The sequence below is a fragment of the Poecilia reticulata genome, chromosome 9 (assembly GCF_904066995.2).
Source record: "Poecilia reticulata chromosome 9, P_reticulata-male-v2, whole genome shotgun sequence".
In the NCBI taxonomy this organism is placed as follows: Eukaryota; Metazoa; Chordata; class Actinopteri; order Cyprinodontiformes; family Poeciliidae; genus Poecilia; species Poecilia reticulata.
This window is the reverse complement of record NC_088838.1, coordinates 22,094,231-22,108,432: the sequence shown is the minus strand read 5'-3', so window position 1 is coordinate 22,108,432 and position 14,202 is coordinate 22,094,231. Positions and strand designations below refer to the sequence as shown.

Sequence of the window (14,202 nt, the reverse complement as noted above, 5' to 3'; positions counted from 1 at the left end):
CATGTTTTGTTCCTAAAGGAAGTTGCTCTGAAGGTGACAAAAGAATGAGTTTCAGCTTTCACTTAAAGTACCATCAGAAGACCAGAGAGACCTCCTTGTACGGTAAAAGCAAATCAGATCATTTCTTTGGACTAAATGTCAGGTTTCCCGTTTCATTAATAAAATAACTACTGAGCATTCGAGCATATATCAAGTTTAGGACTCTGCTGTGTTAAGGACTACAGACATTTGCAGGTTTTAGTTAAATCACATGCATGCATACTGGTTGCATGTTTGTGATTGCAAATAATTTCCCCCCTTGCTCTTCATGATGGGAGCATGTGAGAAGCAGCCCTGTCACGCACAGAGTAACAACAGGCCCAGTAGGAAATGGGTGGAGCCCTTCCACATTGATCATTTGCAATGTAGATGCTATAACAGCGTGTTGTTGTGTTTTTGTTTGTTTTTTTTTCTCTCCGTTTTTTTTGTGTCGATGGCGGTGTTGGAGCGCTGCCTTTTCAGCTCCGTGTTCCGAACCCGAGCCGCGTCACCGCTGAGCGGATCACGCAGCTGAACCGCTTCCTTGTTGATTCTCATGCTGATGGCCTCATTAAGAGCAAATACTGCCTGTTCTCTCCGCTGGTTGCAGGAAGCCCCATCCCAGGGCTATTTTCACGGTCACACCATCCAGAGGTGGAAAACTGAGCCCTAAAGTAGGTTTCTTATCACGAGTTAGGTGTGAGGTTGTAAATCCACCTGGAACACCTCACGCTTGAATATGGTGTATTATTATTAATTATTATTTTATTTTTACTTTTTATTTTTTTTGAAGCAGTAAAGCAGATAAACTGGTTTCTCGTATCCTCTTTGCAGATGTAACCCTTTGATCTTAGCCTATACAATATAGGATAATTTAAAAAATTTATTGTGATAATTGAATATCACGACATACATTATTCTTTATAATGGCCAAGATGTTATTTGCTGAGGCCTACAGTGTTGCTGCATTCAGTGGCAAGAGCATGTCACCATTGAATCACAAACACCCAGCACTTCCATCATGCTCACATCCCCCACCTCACTAGTGTGGTCATTTGTAATCAAAATTTGTCACGAATAACGATGGGGGGGATTATTTTATTGAGGAAAGCTTAAATTGAAATTGGTTAATTTATGACCCTATAGTTAATTTGTGTCTTAAAATATTGCATGTTTACTTAATTCCTGAGTAGATAAACAATAAAAAAAACATCACAATTAATTAAGATGCAAACATCTTAATTTTTTTTAAATGTTGTGACCCGTGGGTAATTTCAACTTGATTATTTTTCCCTTAAGGGCGACATTCTGTTCTTCTCGACCTTCAGCATTGTCAGGCGCCCCCACATTGCTGCCCTTTCCAACAGTTCTGGATGCGCCTCTGTTAGTAATTACTTTCTTTCTTCGTCTTGTTCCAACTACCTCCCCACTAACAGGTATCCTAAAGAATGCCTCACTCGGCCATTCTTGGGGCGAAAGGACCTTTCGCACCAACCATGCATTCCCCTCCGCCCTGTCTTGCTGTGGCCCCCTGCAGCGAGGGGGATCTGATAGGTCCGAAGGATTAATGGGACTGGCCTGCAGGGAAGAGGCATCCCTGTCTATAAAACCATTTCGCTCACTACCGCAAACCGCCTTGTGTTTAGACAGGCAGACCACAAACGCGCTTTTACGCACGACGCACCGTTACGCTTGTTTTGGCACACAAAGTTTAGGCGCGACTATGATTCTGTCCGGTGAATCTGAAGCGCCTCACCAAACCAGACTGTCTGTGGAAGAGAATGAGATTGATATAGTGGGCGGTGAAGAGCCTGACCACCCGCTGGTGTTGCGGACCGAGTGCTCCACGGACGCTGGATTTTCGACAGAATCTGGTGCCGAGTTTGACTCCTCAGAGCCCGACTCCTCTGGGGAAAGCGAGAGCAGCTTCAGCACGGACGCTCCGACGCCCAGGAAGGCTCAGAGCGGCTCGGTAAAGCCTCCGTACTCCTACATCGCCCTCATCACCATGGCCATCCTGCAGAGCCCACTGAAGAAGCTGACGCTGAGCGGCATCTGCGACTTCATCAGCAACAAGTTTCCCTACTACAGGGAGAAGTTCCCAGCTTGGCAGAACTCCATCAGACACAACCTGTCTCTTAATGACTGCTTCATCAAGATCCCGAGGGAGCCCGGGAACCCGGGGAAAGGCAACTACTGGTCTCTGGACCCCGCGTCTGAGGATATGTTTGACAACGGCAGCTTCCTGCGCAGGAGAAAGCGATTCAAGAGGAACCAGCCGGAATTCAGCAGAGACGGATTGTTTTACTCCAACCTGAGCAGCTACATGCCGTACGGACAGCCGTGCAGCGCACAGGGCCAGGTAAATCTCCTACCCGCTGCTCCCGCTCGGTACATACCCCTGCAGGATGGCACTATGATGCCCCCTTCTTCTTTCCATCTTTTTCCGCGTGCTCTAAACGCTAACGGGAAACGCAGCGGGCCTAAAGACTCCAGAGCGCAGCCGTGCGTAACAGAGCCAAAGTCTGGCGCGCAAGCAAAGTGCTCATTCAGCATCGACAGCATCATGAGCAGACCATTTCACAGCAGCGCACAAAACCCACATCCGCCCCACTTTCTTCACGGCGGCCTTGGATTTGGCCATCTGATGTCAAACCCGCCATCCCGTTTGGTACCAGCGCTCCTGCAGCCTTTAAAGACTCCTCTGTACTACAGGCCTGCAATGCCGAACACTGCTCCTTTAATAAACGAGCATCTACGTTCTGCTCCTCTATGCTGAGGCCACCTAAGACACTTTACAGTCTGCTTTTTTTTTTTGTCTGTTTCTTAAAGAAATACTTTGGTTGCATGATATTTATGTGCTTTACCTGTAGCTTTAAAGGGAGTAATGTAAATAAGAAGAGTGGTAATATATCTGTGATATTGGATGGTGATACAAAAGAGTTGTTTTATTGTTTTTCTACCAACTAGGGTGTCAAAATAAATGTTTGAAAAATATGTTTTGGTTTCGTGATGATTTGAAAAAAAAAATAATATGGAATTTGAATTATTTTTAAAAGCCTATAAAAATGTATTTAGGATTAAAATGTTCTTGTTTCATAAAATATTTTTCTGAGTTGGTTTTTACTTGGTTGGATTGGAAGAAAAGGGAGAAAAGTTGGAAATATATTTTTTGCGTTTACTGCTTTAGAATGTAGCGGCATTGATGATCAAATTGAAAGCACACAGAGAGACCTACTGACAAACAAGAACATGCAGAGTAAAAAATACAGTTAAATATCAAAAATATTTCCAATGCAAATGTGATGAAGTTTGAAATCCAAAAATGGAAAAAAAAGAACTGAAGTTGGTACTGTCATGCTTTGATGCTAAAGAAAGAACTTATCTTTAGGAACAGAAACATTAATAAACTGTTTTAACCTGCATCCTGGCTGCACACGTTGTCAGACTTCCCTGTTATGTGTTCAGCAGCCTTTTCTTAAAAGTTTTAGCTGCCATCCTTTTTTTTTCTTTTTTCTTTTTTACTTTATTTGCCAATAAGACAGTGAAATGCAAAATTTAATAAACTCTTCTGTTTTGTTTAGGTTTCATGAAATCATTTAGCAAATCTGAAGAATGAAACAGTATTGAAGTATACATTTTTAAACAGAAAAAAAAAAGATGCACTTCTTCTAACCGTCCACTAGGCAGCACTGTTTCTTTAAACAGATGCATAGATTTGAAGATGAGCGGTCAGGTCACAAACCCTCAATTATAAATAAAAAAAGGCTGTTGCACTGACTTTTACAGCAGTGAATGACATAAAATAGTTAAAACAGCTGAATTATTCACTGTTAGATCCATCAGGCCTTGCGGACTGTTATATTCTCCCACACATATTGTGAAGTTGAACTATTTCTTGGATGCTCACTCTGCCTGTTCCTCTTGCATTTATCTACATCTGAGTAGTTTACTTAAACCAAAATATCACAGTGAAAATGACTTATTTGTGTTGTTGGTGGTTCTTTATATTTGTTGCCACCTGTCAGTCCTTTAGATAGGTGATAAGTAACCCAGGCGTATTTTAATTAATACAATTGTAGAACTGTTAGAGAAGCTATTTTTGACTATTTGTTAAAAATTTGTCGAATAATTGGCAAGATATATGCGTCTATTATTAGCTGGTAAAACTGCAAAATTTCTGCAAAGAAATATTCACTCGAATCTGAGTAATAAGTATTCACATTGTTACGTGGTTCTTGGATGAATGCTGTCCTGGGGAAGTATCTTAACTCTACATTCAAACACTACACACAACCAGTCACACTGATCTCACCACCAAAGGAGCTCTACCCAACAATAATAAATGAAACTATGTTTCAAACATCTGCAAACAGTGAAGAATAAATCAACCCAAATGCCAAAAGTGCTTTTAAAATGATATTTTTTTGTGTGTTTTAACAACAGAATACAAGGCTAATAAATCTCAAATAGTGCTTTAATGACTGTTTGAGCTGAGTGAGATGACCAGGTATGACCAGTATACATTTTTAAAATGACTGCAGTTTCTCTTCATATAGAAGGAAGCCTTTAATATTGGCTGAAATCTCAAGCTGGAAATTAGATACCAACTTCATGGCCGTTGGTCACCCGAGGTGAATGACAATATCATTCTAGAGGTGCCCAATCGCACTCATTTTGGTCCAAAGAAACTTGATTTAATTTTTTATTATTTTTTTTTTTGCTTAAAGTCTAACCGTTTGTTTTTTTTAAGTGTGTTTTCTCACCGGGGTGGCAGGACAGTACAGACACAGATGTAGTGTCCGGTTGCACTCCGGGCCCCAGCACAATTCCTCTACTCCCTTCAGTCAGATGTCTATTTTTGGCGTGAGGCTCAGCTGATTGTAACACTGAAAGCTCAGTCCCTCCCTGATTTTTTCCTCTCCTCTTGTCGTCAGTTGTTCATTCTTATTAGGAAAAGAGGGAGCAGTCTAACAGCTGACCGGAGGTTTTGCTGTTGGACTCAGTCAGGATAGAGGGATGCTCCTCTCTTGGCTTAAGTTGTCAAGGTGAAAATAAACTTTTTCGATCTCCTCCTCAGCTGTAAGCAGCCGCCTTGACTCCACAATTTTTTTGTTTTCCAACTTTAATTTTTGTCCCTTTTTTTTTTTTCCCCCCCTCGTGATCGGTTATTCCCAGCTGCCTGCTGCAGCCCCGCTGGGTCGCGATAGAAAACAAGAAGGAGGATGGAGACGAGCCCCATCCCGGTGGTGACGGCCCAAACCGCCCCCTTTGAGGACCAGCGGCCCGGCACCAACGGGCTGCGGAGGAAGACTGCGGTGTTTGAGGGGAAGAAGAACTACCTGCAGAACTACATCCAGAGCCTCCTGTCCTCCATCGACCTGCGGGACAGACAGGGCTGCACCATGGTGGTGGGCAGCGACGGCCGCTACTTCAGCCGGGCTGCCATCGAGGTGATAGTGCAGATGGCAGCTGCCAATGGGGTAAGGAGGGCTGGAGAAGTTCACTAAATATTATACATCATTTGGGTGTGCAGTACTTAAGCCATTTGGTCCAAAGTTCAAATATGTCCCACCTAATTATTGGCTCTATGTTTTTTTTTAAGCAGTACATAAGAATAAGTTGTGTTCTAATATCTGGCTAATGTCCAGTAAATGAATAAAGCAGGGTAGTCTCCAACTCCCAAAGGCCAACCTTTAGAAAAAAAGAAAAATCTTTCACACAATCCTGGAAACACAACTACGGAGCCCTCCAGGGGTCATGAGGATTTTCTTTTACTTTTGCGTTCCCTCGCAAAACTTTTGCGTTCCCTCGCAATAATCTACTGATCAGCTCGTGCGGCATAATTGAATACTGTAAGCCATTTTTCCGGTGGCCGCCGTACTTCCTGCTTTAATACAAGCTTATGAGGTTTTTCCATGGACTATTGAGTTATTATCGCGGGGTAATCAGTCATCTGATTGTGTCTGTGTGTGTTGTGTCTGACTGGTTTAAAGGGCTGCTTTCAGTGCCGTTCCATCTTAGCCTTAACAGACATAAACATGCAGTAAATGAATCGATTTTCAATCAGTTTTTTGCACAAAAAGAGTTAATAATAATAAACAAGTTTTATTATTATAAAACACAGCAAGCTAATGGTGGTAGAGGACAGCACCGGGTTAACTCATCTGTCCGTGTAACAATCAACTCCAAAGCTCTTCTTTGTTCTGTCACAATTATCGATTTATTAAATTTTTATTATCATGCTCCAAACTTTGCGAGGACTGACCACCCCGTTCATCCGCTTCCTCATACACGCAAAGCCGGCCAGCAGCACACCAGTAACCTTCCCATTCATACTTGATGACAGTCACGCCCACATCGACACGCCCACCACCAGGTGTCAAAGCCGCTGCTCCTGTCATATCAATAATTACTTATTTCGTTCATATGGCTCTTACAGAGCCTCAGTGAAAACGTGTTTATTATTATTAACTCTTTGGTGCAAAAAACTGATTGAAAATCGATTGATTTACTGCATGTTTATGTCTGTTAAGGCTAAGATGGAACGGCACTGAAAGCAGCCCTTTAAACCATTCAGACACGAACACACACAGACACAATCAGATGACTTATTACCAGTGGTGGGAAGTAAAGAAGTACAAGTACTTCGTTACTGTACTTAAGTACAATTTTCGTGTATCTGTACTTTACTTAAGTACATTTAATAATGGATATTTTCTACTTTTACTCCACTACATTTTACAGTAAGTATCTGTACTTTCTACTTCACTACATTTCTACAAACTGTCGCGTTACTCGTTACATCCAAGTCGCGTTGCTCTTTTTTTCCGTTAAAATGTGAAGTTCAGGGATTTAAGGTGGCGCCGTAAAATCCGAGCAATATCGTAATTTACGTGTCTGTTGTCTCCCATCGCCTCCACCTTTACTCGCACGCGAAGCTCCAGACATGCGCAGTGGTTTCCTCTGAGCGAGTCTAATCATCAGTAATATAATAGCGCTGCATAAATTGATATGGCTACATGTAAAATCAGCAGCGCTTCGCTTTCACAGACGGCGGGACTTCGTCCAACTTTTAGCGTCACTTGGAAGGAAAGCTTAAAGAAAGGTAAGATGTGTGGACGTGATGCTAGCAAAGCTAGCTGTACTGACGAAGACACACATGTTGCATCTGCGATGAAAAAAAGTTGTCATTCATGCCCTGAATTATTGTGTGGAGGTGTTGACTGAGGTGTTGCAAATATGGGACAACGCTGGTACATTCAGGAAAGATCCGATTCTTCTGGACGGATCTTTACTGATTGCATTTATTTAAGCTCTTAAGTATTTTATAACTAGTTTTTTATGGGAATGTGGATCTTTCAGATCAATTTGAGAAGCAATTTTGATAAGTAAAAGTTAATTTTTTTTGTGTCACGTAGCGCGGGGTGCTGGTCTTGACTTGGTCTTGGGTCAGTGACCTTGACTACAACTCTGCTACTGGCTCCTTGGTTGCCTGTCCTCTCCCACCCACCTTCTTTCCATCCACTTTCTGTTGGATTTCTTTAAAAATAAAAGCCACTAGTAGCAAAAAAAAAAAGTGAAGTTCATGTTATGTTAGGACATGAGACAAGATGTTTCCATCCCTGAAAGTATGATGCATAGAATCACATAGTAAGTAATCACATACTGTAAACATAATAAAAACATGCTTTATCTGTGGCATTGTTCATTAAAATGGCACATTTCTAATGTATTAAAATTAAATACGATCGGGACACTTAATGATATTAGCGATTAGGTAATCCATTCAGCAAGCACTTTTACTTTTAATACTTAAGTATTTTTAAAAGCCAGTACTTTTTTTACTTTTACTTAAGTACAAATGCTAATGTGGTAGTTTTACTTTTACTTGAGTACATTTTTGTCTGTGTATTTGTACTTTTACTTAAGTACATTTTTTTAGTACTTTCTCCACCACTGGTTAAAATAAACTTGAGGGTTATTCTCACCTCAAGTAAATTAGCACACGGGAGACGCAGTCTGTTACTCCAATTTCTCTCAGCTTATGAGAAACTGCAGAGCAACTGGCAGCTCAGAGTTCCCATGCACCACATACCGGTGAAACACCGTTACTGCACCCATCATCTTTAACCCCTGTTAACAAGTAAAATATTATTATTATTATTATTATTATTATTATTATTATTATTATTATTATTATTATCATAACCCCATAAACATTTAAATGCTCCTTTTTTTACTTTTTTTTCACACACCAGTGGGCATCACAAGAGGTTTGTTTGACTCATAGACCGGCCCAGGTCATGTTGTGGTTCCCCTGACATTTGCTCTATGCCTGTTAGGAGATGGAACCCAAATAACAAATAAAAATGGGTGGGCGGTAAGTGGAGGAGCCAATGGTTCCCTGGCCCCTCCTGTTAAGCTGCACAAATCACTGCCAGTTCAGACTTGCGGGAATAATGCATTTAGTGGCCACAGATTAATTTTTTTTCAGAGCGCATGCTCACTGCGTGCTATTTTTACCCTTAGCAACAGTTGCCATGCTGCTGACAATGATGTCATCAGCATGACGTCAAATGATGTATGTGTCATGAGGCCCTTCTGAGGATGACTTTATGATGTCATAGAGTCCATGACATCACCAACTGATCAGTTAATTCTCTGATCAGTTACCACAAATCAGTTAACAAGTCAGTCAACTCGAGATTCATTTGGACGTTTTAGCTCAGCACAATAAAGATGAACGACGAAAGCCCACAGAGAGAAATGGATGTGAAACCTAAGGTTTCTTTTTGGACGAAAGTGAAAAAGACATTGTCCAGCAAAGTTCATCCTGGTCAAAGAAGCCCAGATTACAAAAAGAGAAACTTTCTCAGTGAACTTTTGTGGGAAGTGATTGAAAAGGCTGCAGATGGACCAACTCTGCATCTTGTCCGACAAGTCTTTGAGGAACAACATAGCAAAATTTTGATCTTACTTTTGAGAAAAACTGGAGATATAAATGTGAATGTACTCTCTGAGGTTTCAGAAGAGCTTGGTGAAAGGATTTTCCAGAGTCTTGCGAGAGATGCATTCCACTTTGCCAGTGGACTGCATTTAATCGCACTAGTGGAACACCCAGAAGGACACCAAGTCATCGTGGAAAAATTCAAAAAGCACCTGGAGAATCCTGTTCCTCCAAAGAAAATGTTAGCGTCTACCAAAAGAAAGATCCGAAAGACTTTTTTTCCAACTGAAGACTTGTACGCAGATGAAAACTGCCTGAGTGAAGATTATACTCAGGAAACCATGGACCCTGAACAATTTTTAAGGGACGCAAACAGGATGGGATTCAGACATGGAACAGAAGAAGAAAGGAGAGTTATGGTTCAAAATATTCTTTGGAGATTGATTTACAAGTCCAGTTACAGATCTAGCTATGGGCATTACAAAAGGAAGGACACCGAACCGGTCCAGAGAAAGCTTGCTCCAAAAATATGGAAAGAAGTCAAGGATATAGATTTTGTCTTTTATGACAAAATGGAAAAAAAAGCCTGCCGAGACATCCTGCAACTTCTCTGGGGCAATGAAGACGCAGTTAGAGAACTGCTCTTCAAAATGATCAAAAGCAACAACCCACTAGTGATTTACAAGGTTGTGGAATGCTTTAAAAGAACCCTTGCACGACCACGAAAAATCAATCTCAAAGACACCTTTCTTCAAAAGGCATGGGGCCTCATCAAAAAGGCTGCGGGTTGTGGAGACAATCAAGACGAAGAAGAGAGGCAAGAGCCCACCAAGAGTGGATCAAATGTGTTTAGTCCACACTTAGCTGGGCCTCTAAATTTGGTCAACTCAGAGGTTGGTACTGACTTGGAGGAGTCAGGGCCGAACTCAGAGTCAGGGCCCGCCTCAGAGTTAGGACCCGTCTCCGAGTCAGGACCCGTCCCCGAGTCAGGACCCGTCTCCGAGTCTGGACCCGCCTCAGCGTCAGGACCCGCCTCAGAGTCAGGACCCGTCCCCGAGTCAGGAACCGTCTCCGAGTCAGGATCTGCCTCAGCGTCAGGACCCGCCTCAGCGTCAGGACCAGCCTCAGTGTCAGGACCTGCCTCAGAGTCAGGGCCTGTCACCGAGTCAGGACAGAACTCTGAGACGGGACCGACCTCTGAGACGGGACCTGCCTCTGAGACGGGACCTGCCTCTGAGATGGGACCCATCTCCGAGATGGGACCCGTCCCCGAGTCAGGACCCGTCCCCGAGTCAGGACCCGTCTCCGAGTCAGGATCTGCCTCAGAGTCAGGACCCGCCTCAGAGTCAGGACCCGCCTCAGCGTCAGGACCCGCCTCAGCGTCGGGACCGACCTCTGAGATGGGACCAACCTCTGAGACGGGACCGGCCTCTGAGACGGGACCTGCCTCTGAGACGGGACCTGCCTCTGAGTCGGGACCCGTCCCCGAGACGGGACCGACCTCTGAGACGGGACCGGCCTCTGAGACGGGACCGGCCTCAGCGTCAGGACCCGCCTCAGCGTCGGGACCGACCTCTGAGATGGGACCGGCGTCTGAGACGGGACCGGCGTCTGAGACAGGACCTGCCTCTGAGACGGGACCTGCCTCTGAGTCGGGACCCGTCCCCGAGACAGGACCGACCTCTGAGACGGGACCTGCCTCAGAGTCGGGACCTGCCTCAGAGTTATGACCTGTCTCTGAGTCAGGACCTGTCTCCGACTCACGACAGACCTCTGAGTCCTCATGCCTAATCTCACCAACGTAGTGACACCTTGTCAGAAGTGTCAAAACTGTTCCTCAGCAGAACTTCGCAACTTACCAGAGCGGATGATTATGGCCTTAAAGACTGCTTGCAAGTTTTCAATCTGAGAATACCGGAAACCTTTAGTCATCCGTTGTTACAGTGAGAGCAAGACGGGTAGATTGACCCGAAGAATCAGAATTGGAGGCCGAGGGAACGATGGCCCACTGGGAGGCTAGAAGGGGTTCGAAGAAGGAGAGAAGGTGGGGGGCTGACGTATCGTTAGAGAGGTGGGGGGCGGGGGAAGCAAAGGATTGAACGAAGGAGAGACATTGAGGGGGGGCTAGTGTACCATGAGAGGAACACTAGCCCACCGTCAATGTAGAGATAGATGTGAGGGGTCAAAGAGGGTGGGGCCGGTCTAGCATACCGTTGAGTGCTGGGGAGGCGGACGGACAGCAAATTGCAAGAAGGGGGAGGAGGTTTGGCTGTAGAAGGAGGGGGCAAAGGAGAGACATTGGGGGGGTTAGTGTACCATGAAGGTACACTAGCCCCCCCTCAATGTAGAGATAGATGTGAGGGGTCAAAGAGGGTAGGGCCGGTCGGCAAATTGCAAGAAGGGGAGGAGGTTTGGCTGTAGAAGGAGGGGGCGAAGGAGAGACATTGGGGGGGTTAGTGTACCATGAAGGTACACTAGCCCCCCCTCAATGTAGAGGTAGATGTGAGGGGTCGAAAAGGGTGGGGCCAGTCTAGCGAACCATTAAGTGCTGGGGGGGGCAGACGGACGGCGAATTGCACGAAGGGGGAGGAGGTCTGGCTGTATGTAGAAAGAGGGGGGCGAAGGAGAGACATTCGGGGGGCTAGTGTACCATGAGAGGTACTCTAGCCTCCCCCTCAATGTAGAGGTAGATGTGGGGGGTCAAAAAGGGTGGGGCCAGTCTAGCGAACCATTAAGTGCTGGGGGGGGCAGACGGACTGCGAATTGCAAGAAGGGGGAGGAGGTCTGGCTGTATGTAGAAAGAGGGGGGCGAAGGAGAGACATTCGGGGGGCTAGTGTACCAGGAGAGGTACACTAGTCCCCCCTCAATGTAGAGGTATATGTGAGGGGTCAAAGAGGGTGGGGCCGGTCTAGCGTACCGTTGAGTGCTGGGTGGGGGGGGGCGGCCGGACAGCGAATTGCAAGAAGGGGGAGGAGGTCTGGGTGTAGAAGGAGGGGGGTGAAGGAGAGAATTAATCCTCCCGATCCACCTATAAATGCTATTTTATTTATATAATTAGGGCTATTGTAAGCAAAAATTTTAGTAATCGTGTAATCTATCGATTATTCTTACTATTAATCGAGTAATCATATAAAAAAAACTGACAAAATAACGAATTGGTAAATCTGGCATAACAGCAGTGTTACTATCGGATATCAATATCAGTCCAATTTTTCATTTTTGAGCTTTCTAACAAATACTTTTTTGTTGTTTAGAAAACTAACCTGTAATAATAACAACTCGTTTTCTAAGTTAATCTGAGAAAAAGTCATACAAAAATTTAAAATTTATTTCAATTTAATAAAAAGAGGCAGGCTCACAAATACGCTTATTAAAAATATCTATGATCCAGCTTTTAGTTTATGTAGTCAGTCAGTAGATGAGCTCTCACGTTGCCCCATACATGTCAAGCTTTGAGTTTGAGAATATGGGAAATGTCACCTGAAGTGGTGGTGGGCCATAATTTAACAGTTTATGTTAAATTATGGGGAAAAAAACTTAAATTATGGAAAAATTCTGCTGAAATTCCATAAAAAACGAGAAAGTGTACTGACAGAAATTACCAGGACATTTCCCTGTTTTTTTATGGAAAACTTTGAAATAAAATACTGTTAAATTACGGGAAACTTCTGATGGAAATTCTATAAAAAACACTGAAAATATCATGGCAGAGAATTACCATGACATTTTCTGTATTTTTTATTTTTATTTATTTTTTTCAGAATTTCCATCAAAAAAATTTCCATAATTTAACAGTTTTTATGTCAAATTTACCAATATTTAGTTAACCCAAAACTGAAATTCTCTTTTTACTCTGTCTTTTGTGATGCATTCACAAACTTTTTTTTTAAAAAACCTTGGACATTTCCAAATACTTTTGTCCTCCAAACCATTGAAGTCTGTATTCTATACCATATGTTAATTATAGTGTAAAATATATTAAAGTTAATGTATTTAATATATTCTTAACATAATTTTGAAACAAAATTAAATTCTAAGTCCACAGGAAATGTAGTTGTAGAACACAAAACACTTAGTTTGAAAGTAGCTCATGCAAAGTGATGTAAAAATGAAACCATTCTGCAATCAATTTGCAGACTTTATTTTGCAATTTAAGACCATAAATTGACGTCATCTAGTCTTTATAACTAACCTTTACTATTATATATTAAGAGCTAAACATATTCTTGAGCTTGCTATTGTTTATCTTCTGTACATCACAACTAATTTATTGCATTTTACTATACAAATTTTCAACATATAAATTAAATGTAAAGCAATTTTGACTCTAGTGTTTGAAGTCAAATAAACAGTTTTGTTAAGTTATTACTATAAGATGGAACATAAAAAATTGCTTTTGAACATGAAAATTATAGTTGTAAACAGGATCAACATACTTCAAAATAAATGCCAAAAGTCTACCATTATTTTTATGAAATACAGGTATAAATATTTTGTTAAAATCAAATGCTACATAAACCTAGCCGGTAACACTTTATTTGAAGGCAGGTGAATAAGACTGACATGACACCGTCATAAACATCTGTCATGGACATGAATAAGTCTTCATAAATATTTATGACTGTTGTCATAAAGCGTCATTCAGTAAATCATGACACTTTTAATACAAAGTTGACATTATTGAAAATGTCTTTGTTTTGACAACTTGACATTAATCTAGACAAAATGATTAATGATTGATTAATAGTATTCAGCAGGTTGTTTTCTAATGTATTAAAATTAAATATGATCGGGACACTTAATGATATTAGCGATTAGGTAATCCATTCAGCAAGCACTTTTACTTTTAATACTTAAGTATTTTTAAAACCCAGTACTTTTTTACTTTTACTTAAGTACAAATGCTAATGTGGTAGTTTTACTTTTACTTGAGTACATTTGTGTCTGTGTATTTGTACTTTTACTTAAGTACATTTTTTGAGTACTTTCTCCACCACTGCTTATTACCCCGCGATAATAACTCAATAGTCCATGGAAAAACCTCATAAGCTTGTATTAAAGCAGAAAGTACGGCGGCCACTGGAAAAATGGCTTACAGTATTCAATTATGCCGCATGAGCTGATCAGTAGATTATTGCGAGGAAACGCAAAACCTTTTGCGACGGGACGCAAAAGAAAAAAAAAATCCCCATGTCCTCTGGAGGGCTCCGTACACAAAAACCAATGAAATCAA

The 14,202-nt window shown here is 42.3% G+C and overlaps 2 protein-coding genes across 4 annotated transcripts in view; both read left to right on the top strand.

Moving 5' to 3' along the window:
- The first annotated feature begins 30 nt into the window (after positions 1-30).
- Positions 31-3,358, top strand: foxd5 (forkhead box D5). Its single transcript, XM_081610713.1, has one exon. The coding sequence runs from the start codon at positions 1,586-1,588 to the stop codon at positions 2,795-2,797; it is 1,212 nt and encodes a 403-aa protein (XP_081466839.1). The 5' UTR covers positions 31-1,585; the 3' UTR covers positions 2,798-3,358.
- Positions 3,359-4,788: 1,430 nt separating this feature from the next.
- pgm5 (phosphoglucomutase 5) overlaps positions 4,789-14,202 on the top strand; it is a 28,889-nt gene continuing 19,475 nt past the window's right edge. Inside the window, exons 1-2 of one of the 3 annotated variants that reach the window (XM_008418367.3) lie at positions 4,789-5,066; positions 5,197-5,501. In XM_008418367.3, the coding sequence (XP_008416589.1) occupies positions 5,244-5,501 (258 nt within the window). In that variant the 5' untranslated portion in view covers positions 4,789-5,066; positions 5,197-5,243. Of the gene's footprint in view, positions 5,502-14,202 lie in introns of all 3 variants that reach the window. The other 2 variants (XM_008418366.3, XM_008418365.3) reach the window with 2 other exon arrangements.

Excerpts from the sequence above, each read along its gene's own strand:
- foxd5 (XM_081610713.1), top strand. The coding sequence starts at position 1,586 with ATGGGACTGGCCTGCAGGGAAGAGGCATCCCTGTCTATAAAACCATTT.